This window comes from Trichosporon asahii (genome assembly GCF_000293215.1).
Source record: "Trichosporon asahii var. asahii CBS 2479 unplaced genomic scaffold scaffold00075, whole genome shotgun sequence".
In the NCBI taxonomy this organism is placed as follows: domain Eukaryota; kingdom Fungi; phylum Basidiomycota; class Tremellomycetes; order Trichosporonales; family Trichosporonaceae; genus Trichosporon; species Trichosporon asahii.
In genome coordinates this window covers 1,247,703-1,268,518 of record NW_014040850.1, presented here as the reverse complement: position 1 = coordinate 1,268,518, position 20,816 = coordinate 1,247,703, and the positions used below count along the sequence as shown (strand labels likewise).

The following is a 20,816-nucleotide window of genomic DNA, read 5'->3' as shown; positions in this document are numbered from 1 at the left end:
AGAGTTGGCCAGGGATGCAAAAGGTCCAACTCGCTACCCGAAGACGGTTAGGCGGTGGAGGTAGGGAGCGGACTTTGGCCGGTCGCCGCTCGCTTCCTCGCCACCCATTGCGCACTGCGTCACTCTGCCACTTCGTCATGTCCTCGGCCGGCCGGCCGGCCACACCACAGTATGCTTCTTCCCCAACCCTACGCACTGCAGCTTTGTCTCTATGGCTCGTGCATCCCGCTGAGTAATGTACAATGGGGCCTCAACAGATGCCACTCTAGCTGTCCCTTTCCCTTTCCCTTACTGCTCGTCTCCCTGCTTCTTCTTGCCAAAACCGATCTTGAACGCGTTACTACTGCGCCGCGCGAGGCTGCTGAAGCCCGTCGTCGCGCTGATTTTCCGTCCCAGTCCACTACCGCCCGAGTAGCCGTTTTGCGAACTGACGTTGCTCGCGCGGTCGGCGCGAGACGCCGTCGCACTCCGCCCGATGCGGTTCATGCGCTCGCTAGTGCCGTTCATGTTGCCGTTGCCGACGCTCGCGCTCGCGCTGTGGCTCGGTGCTTGGCTCGGAGCCGACGACGCCGGGAGTGACGTAGGTGCCGCATTGCCGTTGACGTCGCTGTGAGCGGCGCTCGCGGGGTATGCGTGACCATTGAGCGGGGCGTGAGCGATGCTGCCGTTCGGCAGGCTGGCCGCATGCCCGCCAGATGATGCCGAGGTCGCTGAGCGGATCGACGCCGACAGGTCGTTCGGCGCGCTGTCGTGGAAGGACTGCGACATGCGGTTATCCGGCATCGCAGGCATGCTCTGCGTCATCAGGGGGTCAACGCTCTCGGTCGAGGTTGTGTTCACCGTCGTAGATGTCGACTGGCGGAGCAGTCGCGGGTCGGCTGGGGTCGAGGCACCCGAAGCACCATCCTTCTTCTTGAGACCGAACCACTTGCCGCGCTCTCCGGGACTGTGTGAGATGGGGCCACCATGGTGCGACCAGCGGTTGTTAGACGGGCTGGGGTCGCGGCCGACGCCAGAGGAGCCACGTCGCGACTGCACTGGAACGTCGAGTGAGCTGTCCTTGTGGGCCTGGACAGGCAGAGGAACAGACTGGCTCTTCGTCGGCGAAGCGGGCGTGGCCATGAACTGGGGCGGCGTCGTGTGGTGGTCCAAGGGCGTCGTGGGAGCAGGAGTGCCGCCCACAACATCGTCCTCGACGAGGGCTGCGGCACGGGGCGCCGGCGGAAGCGAGCGCGGAATCGGGTCCTTCTTCAGACCGAGACTCTTCAGGTCGAGGTTGGCCGCCTGGTAGAACAGGACATAACCTGCGCCCGTGATGTTGTCACCGAAATAGTTGGCGAGGTCGCTCTCCTCGATCGGCTCAATGTTCTCATCGTCGCACATGACCCACTGTCCCGGCTGGGAGCGCACGATTGTCACATAGTGACCGTGGGTGGGGGTGCTGATCGGTTAGCACGGGCCATCAAACATGTCGCTTAAATCGGAATGAGGATGCAGAACGCTTGGCATGCAAACGTAAGCCTTTGATACTCACTTTCCAATGTGGACAACGACAGCAAAGAGCTCGTAGAGGCGCTCGGCGTCCTCGGTTTCTTCCGTGGTGCAAGGCACGCGCAGCTGCAGAGGGAAGGTCACACGATAGAACAGCTTGTGCAGCCTGCCCATGTCGTCCTGGCGGAATCGCTTCAGGTGCAAACCGAGGATGTTGGGAAGCTCCTTGATGCGCATTCTACGCTCAGCCTCGACCAAACCACAGCAGGTCTCGCAGTAAAACTTGTTCGTCGAGCACAGCATCTCAGAGTCGGAGAACTGCCTGAGACACGAGGTCAGCGAACTGTGCTGCTCAATGTCGATCGACAGGTCCAGGAAGGACTCTTCCCTGCTCGAGGTCGTCTCGCAGTTGAGGCAGCGGGTCTCGTTCACAAGTACGCCATGGAACAGGTTCTGGATGAAGGTACGACCGTGTTCCTTAATGTCGACGACATCCTTTCCTTCGCGCTTCAATTTGGCGTCCATCTGCTCGACCTCTTCCGATAGCTGGTTCAGGATGAAGCCGAGGAACTCGTGCGCATCTTGCTGGCCCTGGCCTGCGAACAGCTGATGCGTGCGACGAACTGTGCGCAAGACATCTTCTGGACGCACAACACCTCTTCCCAAAGTTCCGGCCCGGTACGGACCGCCTCCCCGCGGCACTGAGGGCGGGGGCAGAGATGCCAGTAGGGCGGGGCCTGTGGGCTGACCATTGTTGGTGAGGGTTCCGGACGGCATGGAGGCCGCGTTGCCACCTGGGGTGGGCTGCACCGCCGCCGGGGCTGGCGCAGCTTGCGGAGGTGTTTTGGGTTCGGCAGGGTAGTGAGGGGCGGATGTGGAGAGATGGTGGAACAGTGTCTGGATTGTGGAGAGGAGGGACATCTCCGGAAAGTCGGGGTCGTGTGGGAGGATGATCGGCGGGGGAGCCTGCTGGTTCGGCTGCTGCTGCTGCGTCGTTGCAGGCGGTGTCGACGGCTGGGTAGATGTCGAGAGGGCCTTCTTACCAAAGCCAAGGAGGCCGCCGCGCTTCTCCTTTGTCGGTGGGGAGACGGGAGTAGCCTTCTCCATCGGGTTCTCCTTCACCTCGAGGGACGGGCTCGGCAGCGGCCCAGTGGCGATCTCTCCGGCGAGGGCATTGTAAGGCTTGCCGACGTCGGGGTACGCCTCGATGAAGGAGCGAAAGGGGTCAGACGCGTACAGGGCTTGCAGGACCGAGTTGCAGTAGCACGTATTCCCGAACTGGTGGGTGTCAGTGTGTCCGTCTCGCCGGCGGCTGAGAGCTGATAAGGGCGACTCACGTTCTCAAGACCCCAGAGGGCTTCGTCGAGCGCACGCTCCTTGCCCTTATCCCCGGGGAGCGCTGCAGCATCCGCAGCAGGAGAGACGGGCTCCTTTGTCCCAATCCCGTTCCCGGTCGAAGAGGAAGCACCTCCGCCGGTGGAACGGAAGCGACGCCAGTCCATGCTCCTTGACTGGGTGTCTCTAGCAAGTCGGCAAGTGACGCGCGCTTGGGGACAATCGAGAGATCCGAATTAGGAGTGCGATGGTGACAATCGATCAGGTCGGGGCCAGATGGCGAGGGGCAATCGCAAGTGCGGAATTGCCGTTGGACCGGAGAATGGGAGGTGTGAGCCTGCTCCAATGCACGCCTCTGCTGCGAGTGATCACGGGCTGCGGATTCCGAAAGATAAAGATGCGATGTGCAGGAGTTGATGGGTGGAAAAAGATGGAGTGATGGCGATCCCGGTGGGCACCGAAAAGTGAGGTGTCGATGCTCTAAGCGTCGGGTGCGGGGCCGACCGATATTACGCGATTACGGTGCGATAGCTGCAAGGGCGATGGGAGAGGGGGGGGACCTTGCGCGGCGCGAGATGCGGAGACGGTGATAAGGGGTGAGGCGGGGTCGGTCGTGTGGACGGGGTATACAGAGGGGATGGGGAGGAGAGTGATAGTGAGGGATGATGGTGGGTCGGATGGTTGCGTGCAGGAGGGAAGGTAGGGCTTGCAGTGGTGGGAGGATGGATGTGGGGTTGGCAGACTAGCAGTCAGGGGTTGGGAGAGCACCGAGGCGTAAGGCGGCAGGCGAACGGCTGCGTGCTGGCTGGGTGCTGGCTGCTGCAGTTGGCGCTGGCGTTGGCGCAGGCGGAGCCAAGGAGGCCGTTGTCGCCAGGAACGAGGATCTCGCGCCTCTGCGCTGAGCGCTCCGGACGGCACACACGGTCCATTTCTCGTGACTGGCACTTAGGCACTCGGGCTCCATACTCTCTCCATCCAAGCTGCTCCAACTCTAGCACACGGGCAGTAGCACCAGTTGATAGTTGTAGCTAGCAGCGATGGACTGAGACGCAGATGCATGCAGTTAGGTCTGATGAATCATCGATACGGCCCGGAAGAGTAACAAGAGTACGACATGCCGCGTCAGTTTAGCGATGCATACCGTAGGCTGGACTGGCTGGCTGGCTGGCTGAAGGACGACAGATGCGGAAAGTGGCCGACAGCATAGAGAGAGAGAGACCAATGCTCGCTTGCAGTAGGCGAGACGAGGCGGCAAGGGCTATATCCTGAGTGGATCAGTTGGATGACGGCCGATAAGTTGGGGTCAAATACACTCAGGCTGACCCTGGAAAGTGGGACGGAGATCGCCTTCAAGTGCTCACCCGACACCACCGCGGACGCTGCCTGCTCTTCTCCCAGCCTCCCAAGCCTTAGCCAGCCTTAGCCCCGCTAGTGTCCCAAACTAACTATAGACCGTGGAGCGTCAGTATTTGGAACACAAATGATGTGTCGAGCTTGTGAGAGTGTCTTCCCCCGCCCCGCGATTCGTCGCCGCACATTCCGTCAAGCAGACGCCAGTGCAGCGGTACGTGCGACAGCGATCGTCCCGCACCCAACCTCCATTCATGCTTTCCTCCGTATCGGCCAATTCCCGACAACCACTGTCGGTTTTCCCATCCTCCAACGTTGCATCCAGCACGGAGCTCCGTCTCGTCTCCATCCTGCTCCATCCTGCTCCAACTTTTTGCTCCACACTTGTCTCGAAACCCTAGTGCAATGTCAGGATGAAGAGCAGCTGTAAAGGGGCCGGCAGGTTGTAGCCTCCTTTGCGCCTGCTCGGTCTCCTGCCGAGCCCAAAAAGCCCCAGGCACCGGTCGTTTCCACCTGCGATCCTGTCATGAACTGGCTCTCGGCGCGCGCCGTGGACGCCAACAACGGCCTTCACAAGTCGCCGCTGACATCACGCGTCCGAGCGTGCACCGCCGCGCGCCGCCCCCGCAGCGCAGCGGCGCAGCGGCCTCGCAATCCCCAGCATTCGCAAGCCAGCCCGCCGGTGTGGTGCGATCATGCACCCAACAAGACGTCGCAGCATGCCTCCGCACCACCCATGAGTCAAGCAACCGTGCGCCGTGAATTCGGAGTGCGCTGCATTTCTTGGGGAAACACCGGGGCATCATCTGACTGCAGCACCACGCGACCGAAACCGGCGAGGAAGCCGATTTCCGTACCTTGGCATTTTACACGGCATTGACTGATAAGGCAATCACGGAATCCTAGATCCAGTCACCCGGTACGCGTCCCACAGTGAGGATAACGCGACAACAACAAGCCGAGAGATCGAGAGCTGTGGCTGCCCGCCTGACCCGGAATCCGGCCCGATTATCCAGCCACCACCTGGTGCATGAGCGAAGTCGCACCTCCGTGGATTGCAAGGACGCTCTGCAGCCATCACGAGCGGCATGGCGGCGATCTCGACGCGGTCGTGACTGGGCAATACACGGCGCAGATTGTCAAGGTTGGCTCTTCCCCGCGACACAACTGACATCAGTTCCACAGCTATCGCACCGACGCCGAGCCGCACGCACCGGTATCGGCCGAGCTGTCCGAGACGCAGCACCGCGTGCACGTCGTCTTCGAGCCGAGCGCAGTAGACAGCTTTGAGCGGTAAGCTGCTGTCACGCTTTCTGGCTAACAACAGATCAGTAGCAGGCGAGCCCGAGGAACGCCTCACGGCGAACCTGTACGCCTTTGTGCGTCTCGAGTCGTTCCGTATCCGCCTCCGCTCCCAACCAGGGCGGGACGTGCCCCGCGTCATTCTGGAGGTGGACAAGTGGACGATCCTCTCGCCCAGCAAGCGAGTCCCGCTCTCACACCGGAGCGCACGAGAGATCGGAACGCAGCCCGGGGACGAGCGCGTGCGGGCCATTCTGAAGGCGTGGTGGACCGGTCTCAGTCTCTCATCCAGCGTCGCGATTAGCAGTGCTGCGCCCACAGCCGAGCGGCCAAGCTCACACATCTCGGAGCTGTTCTCAGAGCCAACACCGAGGGCCGCCATGCCCCCGCCCCCGGCCCCGATGGAAGAGAAGCTGGCCGTGGGCAAGGTGAGCTTATTTCGCCCTGCATGAGCTGACAGCAAAGCCCCGCGAGGACATCATGTCCCGCTGGCCGGTCATGACCCGGCGTCTGGGCGGGAAGAACTCGCGCGGCCTGCCGTCGTGGCTCTTCGAAGACCCGAGTGTGGAGCAACAAGCGCAACTCGAGCAAATACGCGTGTTTGGCCTCGATGTGGTGCGAGAGCGAGCCCAGGCTCAGGCCGCCGCGTCCCAATCTGGCTCGGGCGATCGCTCACAGGCGTCGCACAAGTCTGCCGAGTCGCAGCAGTCGCAGCAGCAATCCCTCACCCCGCCACTGGACGATGCAGGCCCAATCGAGCCGATAGAAGTGCACATTCCGCCTGTGGAGTCACAGCCTCCGCCGACGCCGCCCATGTCGTCTTCGCCTGCGCCGCAGCAGACCCCGATGCTCGCTCGGCAGCCATCGCCTCAACATCTTACTCCTCTTCCTCGACATCGCACACCGCACCATCCCGATCCAAGCAGCGACGACGAGATTGCAGTCCGGCCGCTCCGCCAACGCCAGCGTCCGCACGACTCGAGTTTTGGGTCCGAGACCCCGGCTCCGGACCTCCCTTCTTTACCTCCTCATCACACCTCACTCCCCGCCCAAACTCCAACAGCAGAAGAGGGAGAAGCAGGGGACACATCAGAGTCAGAACTAAGCGAGTATGAACGCTCCAGGCGCCGGGCGATGAAACGCCGAGCCGACCCGCCACTGAACCCGAGTCAAGACTCCCAGTCCCTATCGCAGTCGCAGGACTCGCGCGAGTTCGATCTGGCACGCTACGAGCTTCCCCTCAGCATGCCCGTGGATATGCCCGTTGATACGCCGAGTAGGCCGGGCACGAGGAGTATGCCCCCCTTATCTAGGAGCTCACCCATCAGCGCGAGCGAGCGCAGCGAGCGCCCGAATGAGAGGCTATGGGATAAGGCGGGGGAGAGAGTGGGGGAGAGGAGGAGGAGGGGATATGAGGTGGACGACTCGATGGGCCCGCCTCCCGCCCAGCGGCCACGAACGGAGGAGCCCAGCGGGCCTAGTGGGAGATGGAGGGAATTGCCCTTCGCCAGCGAGTGGGGGGAGATGGGACCCCCAAGTGCCCAGCCCCGGACGCCTCGGACACCGGTGAAGAGCGAGTTTGTATCATATCCCTCCCAGGCTATCTCCACCCCGAGTGCCGCCCCGACCGCGAAGCAGGAGCCGCGGGAGGCTTCCGAGCCCCGCGAGCCTCGCGAATCTCATGAACCTCAGCCCGCAGGGCCGGCACCAACTCCAGCCGAGTCGCGAGCGGCGGTGGAAGATGGGACAGAGGCCGAGGCAGAGGGAGAGGCCGAGGGGGCCGAGGTGAAGGCAGAGACGACGGATGAGTCGACTTCGCTCCCTCAAGGCCGGTTCAAGCACAACTCGCACGAGTCGCTCGCCCCTCGCCCGTCTCCCCGCCGAGTTCCCGTCCAGATGAGGGCGCATCCGTTCGTCTCTGCCTCTGTCTCTGGCTCTGGCTCTGTCTCTGGCTCCGGCTCTGCCCCCGGCACGGGGTCCGGCGAACTCGACGCAGAGGCAGAGAGCAAGCCCGATCTGGACGCTGACGAGCCCTCTATCGAGTCTATCGAGGAATCAGCGGGCAGCGAAAGAGAACTGCTGGGCGGGTGGAAACCCAATCTCGCCGTGCGCGGGTTGAATGCGGACTGGGTACGCAAAGTGGCCAAGGCCGCTGAGGACGTTAGGGATCGGAGACGGGTCAAGCGCGAGAAGTGATAGCCATATTTGCATAGATGTAATGTGTACAAGTGAGATGTGATGTATTTCCTGCTCTGCCACGCTCTCCTTCCTTCCCTATACCCACAACCGCTGCACTGCCTGAGCCACCTAAGCGGCATCAGCTCGCATGTCCACCGGCTTCAGCGGACACAGGGCCGCGGACACGGTACGGCCCTCCTCGAACAGGAGGTTGTAGGTGCTCGCCGCGTTGCGCTGGAAGTTAGCTTGAGCAATGGCAGCACTAGAGCTGGAGGGGAAAGACATACCGAGTCCATGACGTCGAGCTGGATGCCGAGGCCAGAGATGTAATCCCGAATCTCCTTCGGGATGGGGAGGGGCTGCGCGCCGGTGCCGAAGATGAGGATTTCTGTGGTCAGCTCTACGTCACAGACAACATAGCTGTGGTCGTCTTCGCCCTATCCTTCCTCCTGCCCTGCTCCTAGCCTCCTGCCGTGTTCCTTTCCTTGCTCCGTGCTACCCCCTCTCCCTCTCCCACACCCCTCCCTGGAACTTACCAGGCCTCGGCACCAACCGCTCAAACACGGCAAACCGCTCCGGCGTCCAGCCCGCCCACGCGTGCGCCATGCCCTTCATGATGTCGCCTGGCGGACTGACGTTCCAGAGGAACGCAGAGCCGTCGGCGAGAATAACCCCGCCGGGGACGACGAGCCCGTCAGACAGGTGGAAGCCCTTGTCGTTCAGCTTTGCCACGCTCAGTGGCGGGTTGTCCGGGTTCGCCTCGAAGAGGTTGGTCAGTCCCGAGCGGGCGGTCGCGGTCGCATGGAGCTGACGCGCGCTGATGGTGATCGCGGGCACGCGGGCCACAACTGGTCGGACAGTCTGGCGGAGCGCGGGTCGAGTGGCTGAAAGGGCCGTTCGGAGCATATTGGTGTGCTGGGGGAAAGGAGTGCCAGAAACAGTCAACAACAGCGGCTTACATGCTCACAGCCTGCTCTCGCTGCTCGCCTTCCCTCAAATCTCGGACATGACGTTGGCCACAAGTGAGCGGCTAGCGGGACCATTCGCACGTGGAAAAAGTTGGCGCTTCGAGTCAAGGGAACTTGGGCTCGTTTTTGGCCGAGATTACATTTCGCCCCCTCCGTTGCTTGCTCGCTCGCTCCATCCCTCCCAACGGACACGGACACGGAACACACAATGGCGACGAACAAGAAGGTCGGCATTCTGGGTAAGCTTCTTGCGCAGTATCCCTAGCTGACATCCAGGCGGCGGTCAGCTCGGTCGTATGCTGACGCACCCTGCTGCGCTGCTCGGCGTCGACCTGATCATCCTCGACAAGGGCGGGTACACGCCTGCGAAGCAGACGCTGCTCGCGCCGCAGGGCAGCGAGCACATTGACGGCGCGTTCACGTCCGAGGAGCACATCCGCAAGCTCGCCAAGGAGTGCGACGTGCTCACGGTCGAGATTGAGCATGTCAACGCCGACGTGCTTGCCGCCGTCGAGGCCGAGGGGCTGTGCGAGGTTCAGCCTGCGCCGGCCACGATCCGCCTCATCCAGGACAAGTACCTGCAGCACAAGCACTTGCGCGACAACGGCATCCCGACCGCTCCCTTCGCGCCCCTCGACAGCAGGGAGCAGAAGGACGTCGAGGCGCTCGCCAAGGAGCTCGGCCTCCCGCTCATGCTCAAGGCGCGCACGCTCGCTTACGACGGCCGCGGAAACGCCCCCCTCAAGACGACCGACGCCAAAGAGGTCGCTGCCGCGCTCGAGTTCCTGGGTGACCGCCCGCTGTACGCCGAGGGCTGGGCGCCGTTCGTCAAGGAGGTCGCCGTCATGGTCGTCCGCAACAAGCACGGCGAGGTCAAGTCCTACGACGCCGTCGAGACTGTTCACCGCGACAGCATCCTGCGCGTGTGCACTGCTCCCCTCCGCGCCGACGGCCCCGAGTTCGACGGCATCAACGCCAAGGCTCGTGCGCTCGCCGAACGCGCCGTCGCCACCCTCGACGGAGCGGGCATCTTTGGTGTCGAAATGTTCCTCCTTGCCGATGGTTAGTCACCGCACTCTCACAGCCAATCACGGCGAGGCTTTCAGGTCGTCTTCACTAAGCTGACATCAGGCTCGCTCCTTCTCAACGAGATTGCCCCCCGTCCGCACAACTCGGGCCACCACACGATCGAGGCATGCACTGTGTCGCAGTTCGAGAACCACCTGCGTGCGATCCTCGACCTGCCGCTGGGCGACACGTCGCTCCGCGTCCCCTCTGCGGCGATGATCAACATTCTCGGCGTCAGCGACGACATGGCCCCCGTGCGCAAGATGGTGCAGGACGCGCTCGCCGTGGACGGCGCCAGCGCGCACCTGTACGGCAAGGCTGACTCGCGCAAGGCGCGCAAGATGGGCCACATCACCGTGACGGCTCCGTCTGACGCTGAGCTGCGCGCGCGCATGCGCACCCTGCTCTCGCAGCAGCCCGACCTCGACGAGGCGTTTGTCGACTCGATCGCCCCCGCGCCCAAGCAGGGCCTCAGCAACGCCCACCCCCTCGTCGGCATCATCATGGGCTCCGACTCCGACCTCCCCGTCATGCTGCCCGCGACCAAGATCCTCGACCAGTTCAACATCCCCTACGAGCTCACCATCACCAGTGCCCACCGCACCCCAGACCGCATGGTCAAGTACGCCCGCAGCGCGGCTTCGCGCGGCCTCCGCGCCGTCATTGCCGGCGCCGGCGGAGCGGCCCATCTCCCCGGCATGGTTGCGTCCGAGACCTCGGTCCCCGTCATCGGCGTGCCGGTCAAGGCGTCCGTGCTCGACGGCGTCGACTCGCTCTACTCCATCGTCCAGATGCCCCGTGGCATTCCCTGCGCCACCGTCGGTATCAACAACAGCACGAACGCCGCCCTCCTCGCCGTCCGTATCCTCGGCACGAGCGTGCCCGAGTACCAGCGCGCGATGGAGAAGTACCAGCACGACCTTGAGGAGGAGGTCCTCGCCAAGGCGGACACGCTGGGCCAGATCGGCTGGGACCGCTACGTCGCCGAGAAGCTGAAGAAGTAAGCGCGCGTGTGAGCGAGGGTGGGCGGGGAAGTGTAGGAGTCTTAGTAAGTAGAGTAGAGCTAGAAACCTGTTTTTGTTATGCATCTTGGTCCGGATTTGCGTTTGGGATGCCGTGATAGTGATACATGCGTCGTCTATACTCAATGGTCTCACTTTGCCTACTCTATCGATGGACCGATTCGCTCAGTCATACACTGCTCGTCAGTTACTACTGTATGATTGCGATAACTCACCATGCACAAGCGCATACCCTCCGATCCAGAAGAGCAGGAATCCGAGCAGATTCTCCTGCCCCAGACCCATGGTCTCGACCCACCCACGCCAGGCGGACACATTGGCTGCTCCCAGCGGCCCCGACGAGGCGTGCGCCTGCACAGCGTACCGCCCCACGTTGCCGTGCATCTTGACCGCCGCGATCGTGAGACCCGTAACGATGGCGGTGAGGAGGTATAGTCCGAAACCGGCGAGATTCGTCAGACCGAGAATGCCGGCGACGAGACCGGCGAAGCACGCCGTGAGCTGGTGGTTAGCTAAAAACTGCAGCCTTCAAGCTTCAGAAAGGATAAGATAGGCCGATGTAATTACCTCGTCGTCCGGTGCTGGTGATCGTCTGAGAGGTCCGAGAGAAGGAGGGATAGAAGGAGGGCCAAAGGAGGGGGTCGCTCGCGAGGAAGACACTTACTGTCGCCAACGACCCGATCACGGCCGTGTTATGCTGCGCGGCAGGCGGATACACCGCGCTGGCGTTGGGGGAGAACTGCGACTGGCTGAGCGCGACGGGCTCCGAGGCGGCGGGGTTCATGTCGTCTTTGCTTGTTGTCGTCGGTGTAAGTCGAACGAACCCGGGTCACCGACGTCGATGCCGATGACGGCAGGCGCGTCTGGCCGGGTGAGTGGATGGGCGGAGGTAAATCGAGGTTCCTGGTGGAGGAAGATGGAAGCGGAGAATGGAGGCTGTCCACTACCGTGAGTGGCACCCTGCATGTGCAGCCCAGCAACAGAGGAAGAACGCTAGTGCCAAAAGCTACAGAAAGAAGGAAGGCTAGACTGGCCTAGCGCGTAGCGACTGCCCATCCACTGTCATGGGTGGGCGATGACGCCTAGCGCACCGTTCAGGTATCAACTGACCTCGGCGGCTTGGTTGGACTGCCCACGTTTGCCTCCAATCGTAGGGACAGAAGGTTGAAGCAGTAATGTGCCGCCTGTGCTCCGCCTACGCAGCAGACAGGGAGATGTCAGTCTGCAACTTTCAGCCGCGGCGTGATCAGGAAGTGCACGCTGCGCGATGTCCCTCATCGTATGATGTGCGGGGAGTTTGCCACTCGTACAACTCTACAGCTTCATGTATTTCGAACGTGGTGCCTGTGGTTGACATCTCCTTGTCACTGCTCCTTGGCCGATACTCCCGTCTCATTCACTCTATTGATTGATCATTTCTCCACGGCCCCTGTGGTGACATGCCAACCTCGGTGCTCTCTCGCTTCTCCTCCCGAACCACAGACCACTCACATGCCCGGCGACATCGCTCCCGCTCCTCCGTCTCGACATCTTATCCTCTCTCCACGGCTCCATCAACTGTTGGTTCCTCTGCGTTAAGTGAAGACCCCACCGTCCACGAACATCACGCACCGTGGCACTCAGCAGATACCCACCAACGACCAAAGCGGCCTCGAGTAAGTCGTGGTGAGGGAGGATACATCGGCACGACGAAAGTCGTTCTCATCACGATTGGCTGGGTGCTTATCACGGGTATGGTTATGGGTACGTGGTCGACGTTGTCAACGCTGACACCAGGCCTCACTTGGCGTTCCGAACGAAAGCGAAGAACGTGAGCTGTGAGGGTTGTCGTGTCGAGTGATCCAAAGTTTATGTTGTAGCTAATATCTTGCATCTGTCTATCACACTTATATCTTGCTCCAGCAGGGTTCCAGCATCGAGTTCGCTCACTGTGCTGGCAGTTCCCTCAGAGCTTGGCGCTCTGCTCCGCCTCCTGCTTCGTGTCCCAGGCGCACCGTCCGTAAAAGTCCATTCCGTCTCTCCTGGGGGTGGCCGAGGCGCTGCTCGCCTGTCCGAGGGCGGCACGCGCAGCAATGCCCTGGAGAATGATGGCGAGGCGGAAGGCCATCCAGCTCTTAACCCACTCAAAGTGGGGGATAGGCCACTGCCACTTGGCGCGCTCCTTCTGACCCTGGGACTTGAGGAAGGCGTATCCCTCATTCATGTCGTGGACCCACCACTTCTCGAGCGTCGCGACGTCGGGGATCCCGCTCTTCTCGGACGGCACGCCCTTCAGGCCACCCATCACGTTGGGCGGGCGGTTCGCCGCCTCCTCCTCGGACAGGGGGCGGATGTTGAACGCAATCGTCATGTTGGACAGATCGGCGAGGGGCGAGCCGGTCGTGCACAGCTCCCAGTCCAGAACGCCGATGACGCGGTTCTCAGTCGGGTGGAAGACCATGTTGTCAATCTTATAGTCGCCGTGGACGATCGAGGCGCCGTGCGTCTCGTCGGCGCGCGCGACGCGCTGCGCACCAGCCTCAAACCACGGCCGCAGCTCGGCCGTGTGCACAATGTCGCCGAGGGGGCCCTTTCCGTCGGGCAGGGGAGCCTGGCTCTGCGACGCCGAGACCTTGAGCATGCCCTTGACCTGGCGGGGGAAGTAGGGCTTGGCAATCGGGTCGGGGGCAAAGGAGGGGGGAAGGTTGAGCTTGTCGAGCGGCGTTGTGGCGAGCAGGGCCAGCGTCCGGATCGCACTCCGCCAGCACTCCTCGCGGTCCTTGCGGGGCATGTCCGGCATCGTGATGTCGGCGATGATGCGTCCCTTCAGAAACTCCATGACGTAGAACGGCGCGCCGGCGACATCACGGTCCATGCACAGGCATACACCTTGGGCACGGGAACGGCGCGGTCCTTCGCGTCCGCCGGAAGGGACTCGTTGTACTCGCCCAGCGCCTTGAGGATCATGAACTCGCGGTCGACGCGGTGCGCCGTCGCGGACAGCAGCTTGCCGAGCGGCGCGCGGCGGAGCACATACGACTGCTTCGGCGTCTGCAGGAAGTAGGTCGGGTTCGACTGGCCAAACTGTACCCGTCAGCTATTTCGCATTCCCCATGCCGATCTGCGGGTGCCGAGGACAGCTCCGGGGTCACAAGACTCTTCCGGTCGCGAGACCTGCCCTGTTACTCACGCCGAACTGCTTGATCGTGACGGGGCCAGCGAATCCGTCAATGTTCTTCTCGAGGTAGGGCTGGAGCTTCTCGAGCGAGATCGGGGTGCGGATCTCGCCCATCGCCTGGCCATCCTTCGGGTAGTCGGTGCGGGACATGTTGTCTCCAGAGATTTGTGGGTAAACGGTTAAAGTGGGCCGGTCGTTAACTGGCTGTTTTCGTCTCGCTCGGGGTGTTCACGCAGCACGGGGCGGGCGGTATATAGTATGCAGGGAGTGTGGTAGGTTGTGCAGAAGGAAGATTGTGCCCGGCGGAGAGGATATGATGAGCAATGGTGAGGTGGTAGAGTAAGCTTTGTAGCCCAGAGGGCACTGCTGTCGGTGGTCGCCGGATGCGGGCGATAGCCGGTCCCTTGGCCCCAACTGCCAGAATCAGCGGCCCCCGGCATCCACCGAAATAACGTTGGGCCGCATCGTTCAGACGCCGGTTGCTCTCATAGGTGCATGCATACATCCTAGTGTGGTCTTGGCTGAGTACCATGTTAATCGAAGAACTATGCATGCAGTTTGCAGCTCTCGGTAGAACGTTTGGAAAGCTTGCGGCCCCGTCGATCTGGTGACAGGTGGGCGCAGGAAGTGTGGATTCTCGCGGACTGAGCGGCCAGTACCCTCATCGATGGGCACTACTCTGGTCCGCCCACCCGTGCACACTGCGTCCAGCTGACCACATTAGCATCACTATATTATCTACTATAGCGCAGCCTCACGGCTTGCAGAAACCCCAATACCGAGAGAACTAACCCAGACGTATTTCACAATCGGGGATGCCCGAATGGACTCGGGAGTGGAACTCGCCGCCGTTCCTGCCCGCGCGTGGCCGTCGGTATGCGCCGAAGCCCGCCGGCGGTATCGACCCGCCTCATCCCCGCGTCCCCACTTGCAAGCACAAGCACATGCTGGCGTGCCGCGCGGTACGGCGATCATCCTATGATGCAAGATGGAAGTGCATGTGGCAAAGTACAGATAATGCAGTAAAAGATTATAAACCCTTCTATGAGTTGTGTTCTGAGATGTGGACACCAGATGAACCCGCGCGCTCAGCTTTGAGCAAGGTTTTACGCCTCCTCGACGACGACGGCGTCGGCCTCGGGCTCCTTGCCCATTGCCTTCAGCCTCCTCTTCTCCGCGATAGCGTCCCTCTCACTGGGCGGGAAGCAGTGGAGGGGAGCGGGCCGCCTGAGCATGCGATACAGGAACGGCCTGCTTCCCGTCCAGATGAAGGGCGGCACGGCCGCAACGGCGTGTGAATACGCTCATCAATCTGCTCGTCGTTGAGCTCCTTGGGGTCATCGAACGGGTTCTCCATCGACTCGCGGACAGAGTCGGGAATGTCAGGACCGTAAGGCATAGTCGAGGCGATGGGCATGGGGTAGACATCGGGAATGACGTTGCCGCTAACACGTCGGCTTCCCTGGCCGCGGGGGATGCGAGCGGGAAGGTCAGTGTAGTTGGCCTCGCGACGTCCGTGGTCGACGCGGTCAACACGGCCAAGACCAAAGTCGATCTCTTCCCAAGCGCCTGAGCATGCGATACAGGAACGGCCTGCTTCCCGTCCAGATGAAGGGCGGCACGGCCGCAACGGCAAACACAGCGAAGCAGATCCAGCACACGATGGCCCATCCGTTGCTTGCTGCGTCGTAGATCTGTCCGCCGACGATGGCGCCAATGGCACTGCTGACGGCGAAGGCGAGGTTGAGGGCTGCAAACTCGTGGATCTCACTAATGCCGGGACGGTACTTGGACGCAATGGCCATCTCGATGGACGCAATGACGTTGAGCACGGTCGCGACGCAGTTCAGCACGGCGAAGAAGACCATGAAGCCCGGCAGACTCGTCTTGAGGATCATGAGGGGCATCCAGGGCAGGACGAGAATCAAGCACGGAATCAGGACGACCTCGGGCCCAATCCTGTCGGCGAGGTATCCCGAGATGGGGCCACAGAAGAATGCGGGCGCAGCCGCCGCGAGATAGATGAGTCCGACAAAGTCGGAATCCTTGTTCCACACCTGCTCGACGCGGAGCGTGAGCGTCGCGTCGTACGCGCCAATGATGAAGCCAAAGATGAACACGAGGAGGAACGCGACAGTGCCGCGCGGGATCTTGGCGAGCGTGATCAGCACCTGGATCGGGCCGAGCTCGACGGGTTTCTCGGGCAGCATCGCGTTCTCCTCGACATGCTCGCGCGCAATGGCGGTTTCGAGCGCGCCGCCCCTCGCAATGACGTCGATGTCCTCGGGGTCTGTGGGCTTGACGTGGGGCTCGGCGCCGATCGGCTCTGAGGGAGGCGGGTGGGCCACCTTGGTGTCGCCAGAGAAGGTCGTCTTGGTCTCTGCCGTCTCCTCGCCGCGGCCCCAGTCGATGACATTTCCCTCCGCGTCCAGCTTGACGCCCCACTTGGGCAGATCCTTCCGCTCCACAACGAGGATACGTGCCGCGAGGTCGACGCCGCACACGATGATGCAGAAGATGAACGGCGCATGCCACCCGAGGTGCTTGTAGAGCGCTCCGCCGATGGGTGGGGCAATAGTCGCGCCGATGCTCATGCCAGAGACAGCCATGCCGAGATGTTTGCCCATGTCGGCCTCCGGGATGTTCTCACAGATGAGCGCGAGGCCGACACTCCACACGACGCAGGAACATGCGCCCTGCAAGAAACGGGAGACGATCATGCACCAGTAAGGGTTGGCTAGCATGAACATGACGAACGAGCCTTCCATCACCAACACGGCGACAATGAGCGGGCCCCGGCGGAAAGGGTAGCGGTGGAAGAAGAAGGCGACGGGAAAGGTGCAGATGAAGATGCCGGCGGAATAGGCAAAGAGCAGCCAGGTCATCTTGCCTGCGATGCCGGTGTGGCCGAGGGCTTGCAGACGGTAGGGGAGGACGGGGACGATGATCGCCTGGGCGTTAGCTTGCACTTCATCATAGACGCTGCCACTCGATTGGCACGGCCACGGCGGGAAACAATGATATGTCTCGCAAACCATCAGAGCCACTACGGCTGAGATGAGACAGCGAGACAGGTGCCACAGCCGATCCGCTGATCTGCTGATCCGGATGTCCCAGACAATCCGCCCCCAACGCAAAAGACACTCACATAAGCCAACACATCCATCGTGACGCCAACAGCAACAACAGCGGTGATGAACCAACTCGCACTGCGCCACTTGAGCCCCGGCGGCCGCCCTTTGGGCGTAAACACGCCAAACAGCTCTCCCATCTTCTTCCCAAAGGCCACAAAGCCGCTATGTCCGGGGTTCTTCTCGTCTCCATCGCTGCTCTTCCCGCCATGTCCGCTGAGTCCGGTGTGTGAGGCGCCAGTGGCGTCCAGCTTGCCGTCCGACTTGCCGTCCGAGCTCGAGGGGATGGTGGGCTCCAGCTCCTCCAGCTTCTCCAGCTTCTCCTCCCGCCATGCAATCGTCTTCTCCCCCTCCCCTTCTGGGAGACTGTCGGGCTTGACTTCGTATCCGTCGATGGTTGTTGTTGGGGTGTCGAGCCCAAGAGGCGCCACCCCGCTAGTCCCCGTGGGTCCGCTAGCCCCCGGTCCCGGTGGAGGGTCAGCCTGCGCAGGCTGGTTGGCGGACATTTGAGTATGTTGCCGATAATCGATCGATCTGCCTAGGCTTGCTTTTCGTGACGTTTGCTAGGTGTGCCAAGAATTTCGCAGCTCAGATTTCGTCGATCGATCCTGATCCTATCCTTTTGAGATGAGTGTGAAGTGAGAGTTCCAATCGAGTCGCGCAAGGAGTCGGGATCATGACCGAAACGCTGCATTGCAACTCTGCTACAAATCTCGGCACAGGGAGTGGGGCGGAGATTACGCCTACCTCCGGGATCAATGTCCGTCTCCGATGTTCTGCCTGAACATTCCTTCACCCAAATGAGCCTGTAAAACGGAGAAAGGCGACGGAGTGGGGCGTAATCTCCGCTGCGCCGGCGCATGGTCCGAGTGCGAGCTGGGCCTCGAACGCCCTGACATGACTCGGCTTTGCCGATCGCTGAGGCCCGCTGAGGTTGGTGGTTAAGTGGCTGAATGCAACATCTCGAGGATCGAGTCACGAGTGAGACAGTTTCGCTCACGGTTTGCTCGCACAGTGTTCGCTCACATTAGCAAGCGGCATGCATTCGTTTAAAGAATATTTACTACATATGATTCCCTTTACAAAGCCCGGCCAGCGGACTGCTGCACAACCGTATTGTCCTTAGAGGTTGCGCACATCCTCGAGCGAGCTCGAAGGGTTGGCGATGTGCAGGCGCGACGACACCGAGTCGCGGCTGCCCTGCTGCAGCCTGGCGAGACCGAGGGCATTGCGGGGAAGCGTGCCAATGTGAGCGCTCTCCATCGACTCGCGGCGGACGTGGCCGGCAAGCTGACGCATGTTGCCCTGGTTGATCGAAGGGTACTGAACAGAGGCACCAGAGACCTTGAGGCTAGGTGAGAGAGGAGACTGCGAGAACTGGAGAGGAGGGAGGCTGGGAGGGTTAACAAAGCTGTCGCGCGACGTGTGCGAGTGGGTCGAGTTGCGCTCCTCACGCGTGGCCTCCGTCTCGTGGGCGTGAGAGCGGAGCGTGGAGGTGGGCGAAATCGACTGGAACACGGGGCGGTTGACGAGCGAAGCCTCAAGAGCAGCCCACTCAGAAGCGTCCTGAGCAGCGGCAACAGAGCCAGGGGTGACAAGAGTCTTCTGGCCGTCGTCCTTGGGAGTGCCAAGGCGAGGGCTCAGGTCGACAAGCTGAGGGGTCTCCTGAACGGCAGTCGAGGCGGTGTGAATACGCTCATCAATCTGCTCGTCGTTGAGCTCCTTGGGGTCATCGAACGGGTTCTCCATCGACTCGCGGACAGAGTCGGGAATGTCAGGACCGTAAGGCATAGTCGAGGCGATGGGCATGGGGTAGACATCGGGAATGACGTTGCCGCTAACACGTCGGCTTCCCTGGCCGCGGGGGATGCGAGCGGGAAGGTCAGTGTAGTTGGCCTCGCGACGTCCGTGGTCGACGCGGTCAACACGGCCAAGACCAAAGTCGATCTCTTCCCAAGGCTGACCGTGCTGCGTGAGCTCGTTGGGGTTGCGGACCTGGGTCATGTCCTGCTGGGGCTCGTTGATAGTACCATCGTCGCCCACACCGTGGTTGCTGCCACGGCGGAAGACATTGTAGACGACGTCGCGCATGCTAGACACGAAGCTCGGGTGGCTGTCCTCGTCGTCAGCACGGCTGTGGCCCCAGCCCCAGCGGTTGCGGTTGTTGTTAAAGTCACCACGGTCCTCCTGGGCAGAGAACGAGTAGTGGGAAGCGAGGCGGCGCTGGCGCTGGCGCTTGCGGTGGCGGCGAATGAAGTAGACGAGAAGGGGAATGAGGATCAGCACACAGATGACAGTGGGAACGACAGCGGCGGCGATCGTTCCCTTGTCAGACTTGGAGTGTGCTCCAGACTCAGAGGAGGCGGCGAGCTCATTGGTGAGGTAGTTGCTCGACCAGTCAGACTGCCAGCCCCACGCCTTCTGGTCCTTGCTGCGCATGTCGAGGTAGGCCTGGTTGTCGCTGGGCGCACCGTCGAGGCTCATACCGAACGACGTGATCATAACACCAGAGGGAGTCATGACGGCGGTGTGGTAGGAGCGCGCAGTGGACGCGGCCGGCTGCAGGTGTGACGGGGCCGACCACTTCCAGCTCTTCATGTCAAGCACCGACACGAGGTTGGTGGGCGAGAACTTGCCGCCATCCTCGGTGGACCCGCCATGGAGGATGAGGACGTTCTGAGTGGGGTGCGCCACCAGGGTAGCACCGAGACGTCCAGCGGGAATGTCGCCAGAAACCTTCTGGGAAGACCAGCCTCCCTGCTTGTTCCAGACAGCAATCGTTGAGTAGTCGACGAGGGAGCCGTCCGCAGCCTGACCACCAGCGAGGTAGACAGTCTCGTCCTTGGTCTGAGCCATGGCAAAGTCGGAGATGGCAAGGTGGTCACCCGTGAGGGACGAGTCCATCTTGTTGCTCGACGCGCGATGGTCAGACGCAGGGAGAGCGATGGTGTCGGCCGCAGTGTAGGCGGACGAGGTCCTGCTGCAGACAAACTTGTCGTTGAGACCAGCTACAACGAGAAGCATGCCCTTGGCGCTACCGTTACCGATGGTGGCGGCACCAGAGCCGTGGCGACGGACGAAGCCTTCAGGCGTGGCGGACGACCAGGTCTGGGAAGACAGGTCGAGCGTGTGCGTGATGTCGTCGTCGGCGCACGAAGCAGTGACACCACCAACCACAGTGAGCTGCGACCGGTCATGCGACAGCGCCATCGAGGCGAACGCATGCGCGGGGAGACCTTCGTTGGGGCCGTTGGACCAGACTTGGGTCGACGAGTTAAGCTTAATTATGTCAGCCACGTACTCCCGTCGATTGCATCCGGTCAAGCGAAAAAGAAATCACTCACGGGCAGAACGAAAACATCGTTCGTCAACTGGTTGACCGAGTTGGACACGGCGCCGCCAACAATGTAGAGAGAGCTGTCGTCCTCATTGAAGATGGCACGGTGACCCCAACGAGCCGAGGGCGCGGCGGCCTGCGCCTGGGGAAGGTTGGAGAGGAGGAGGAAGAGCATGTTTGGGTGAAGCCTTCAAGGCGTTCGGGTGGCAGTGGCAGTTGCAATTGTTCGGACGTCGGATGTGCTTGCTAAAGACCTGCTGTAGAGAGCACGACAGACGAGAGACAAGAGGCGAGTTGCTGGCCGGCAGCAACGATGGTGGTGGGAGAGGTTTGCACGGTGACAAGACGAGGAAGGAAGAAGAAGAAGATGGCACGGGGGGATCCATCGCAATAACTAGCGGGGGAGACTGGCTGACGAGGAAGGCGACTGACTTCCTTACCAGGGCCGGTGCCTCCTTAGCCTGAGGGCGGGGAGAC

The 20,816-nt window shown here is 61.8% G+C and overlaps 8 protein-coding genes across 8 annotated transcripts; 2 read left to right on the top strand and 6 right to left on the bottom strand.

The window, feature by feature from the left end:
• Positions 1–288: 288 nt before the first annotated feature.
• On the bottom strand, positions 289–2,993 carry A1Q1_06004 (ubiquitin thiolesterase 9; the record flags this gene model as incomplete). The annotated part of the gene is made up of 3 exons (XM_014321213.1): positions 289–1,441; positions 1,535–2,769; positions 2,829–2,993. 3 exons carry the CDS (start codon positions 2,991–2,993, stop codon positions 289–291), a joined length of 2,553 nt encoding a protein of 850 aa, XP_014176688.1.
• A 2,865-nt stretch (positions 2,994–5,858) lies between these two features.
• On the top strand, positions 5,859–7,674 carry A1Q1_06003 (uncharacterized protein; the record flags this gene model as incomplete). Its single annotated transcript, XM_014321212.1, has 2 exons — positions 5,859–5,906; positions 5,944–7,674. The coding sequence occupies 2 exons, from the start codon at positions 5,859–5,861 to the stop codon at positions 7,672–7,674; spliced, it is 1,779 nt and encodes a 592-aa protein (XP_014176687.1).
• Positions 7,675–7,785: 111 nt separating this feature from the next.
• A1Q1_06002 (uncharacterized protein) lies at positions 7,786–8,562 on the bottom strand (the record flags this gene model as incomplete). Its single annotated transcript, XM_014321211.1, has 3 exons — positions 7,786–7,890; positions 7,944–8,056; positions 8,193–8,562. 3 exons carry the CDS (start codon positions 8,560–8,562, stop codon positions 7,786–7,788), a joined length of 588 nt encoding a protein of 195 aa, XP_014176686.1.
• A 270-nt stretch (positions 8,563–8,832) lies between these two features.
• A1Q1_06001 (Phosphoribosylaminoimidazole carboxylase) lies at positions 8,833–10,696 on the top strand (the record flags this gene model as incomplete). The annotated part of the gene is made up of 3 exons (XM_014321210.1): positions 8,833–8,850; positions 8,912–9,686; positions 9,756–10,696. 3 exons carry the CDS (start codon positions 8,833–8,835, stop codon positions 10,694–10,696), a joined length of 1,734 nt encoding a protein of 577 aa, XP_014176685.1.
• A 158-nt stretch (positions 10,697–10,854) lies between these two features.
• A1Q1_06000 (uncharacterized protein) lies at positions 10,855–11,498 on the bottom strand (the record flags this gene model as incomplete). Its single annotated transcript, XM_014321209.1, has 3 exons — positions 10,855–10,859; positions 10,930–11,226; positions 11,282–11,498. 3 exons carry the CDS (start codon positions 11,496–11,498, stop codon positions 10,855–10,857), a joined length of 519 nt encoding a protein of 172 aa, XP_014176684.1.
• Positions 11,499–12,659: 1,161 nt separating this feature from the next.
• Positions 12,660–14,021, bottom strand: A1Q1_05999 (uncharacterized protein; the record flags this gene model as incomplete). The annotated part of the gene is made up of 2 exons (XM_014321208.1): positions 12,660–13,790; positions 13,884–14,021. The coding sequence occupies 2 exons, from the start codon at positions 14,019–14,021 to the stop codon at positions 12,660–12,662; spliced, it is 1,269 nt and encodes a 422-aa protein (XP_014176683.1).
• Positions 14,022–14,977: 956 nt separating this feature from the next.
• On the bottom strand, positions 14,978–17,508 carry A1Q1_05998 (uncharacterized protein; the record flags this gene model as incomplete). The annotated part of the gene is made up of 4 exons (XM_014321207.1): positions 14,978–15,098; positions 15,152–15,426; positions 15,533–16,822; positions 17,020–17,508. The coding sequence occupies 4 exons, from the start codon at positions 17,506–17,508 to the stop codon at positions 14,978–14,980; spliced, it is 2,175 nt and encodes a 724-aa protein (XP_014176682.1).
• A 616-nt stretch (positions 17,509–18,124) lies between these two features.
• Positions 18,125–20,514, bottom strand: A1Q1_05997 (uncharacterized protein; the record flags this gene model as incomplete). Its single annotated transcript, XM_014321206.1, has 2 exons — positions 18,125–20,281; positions 20,347–20,514. The coding sequence occupies 2 exons, from the start codon at positions 20,512–20,514 to the stop codon at positions 18,125–18,127; spliced, it is 2,325 nt and encodes a 774-aa protein (XP_014176681.1).
• Between the last annotated feature and the right edge of the window lie 302 nt (positions 20,515–20,816).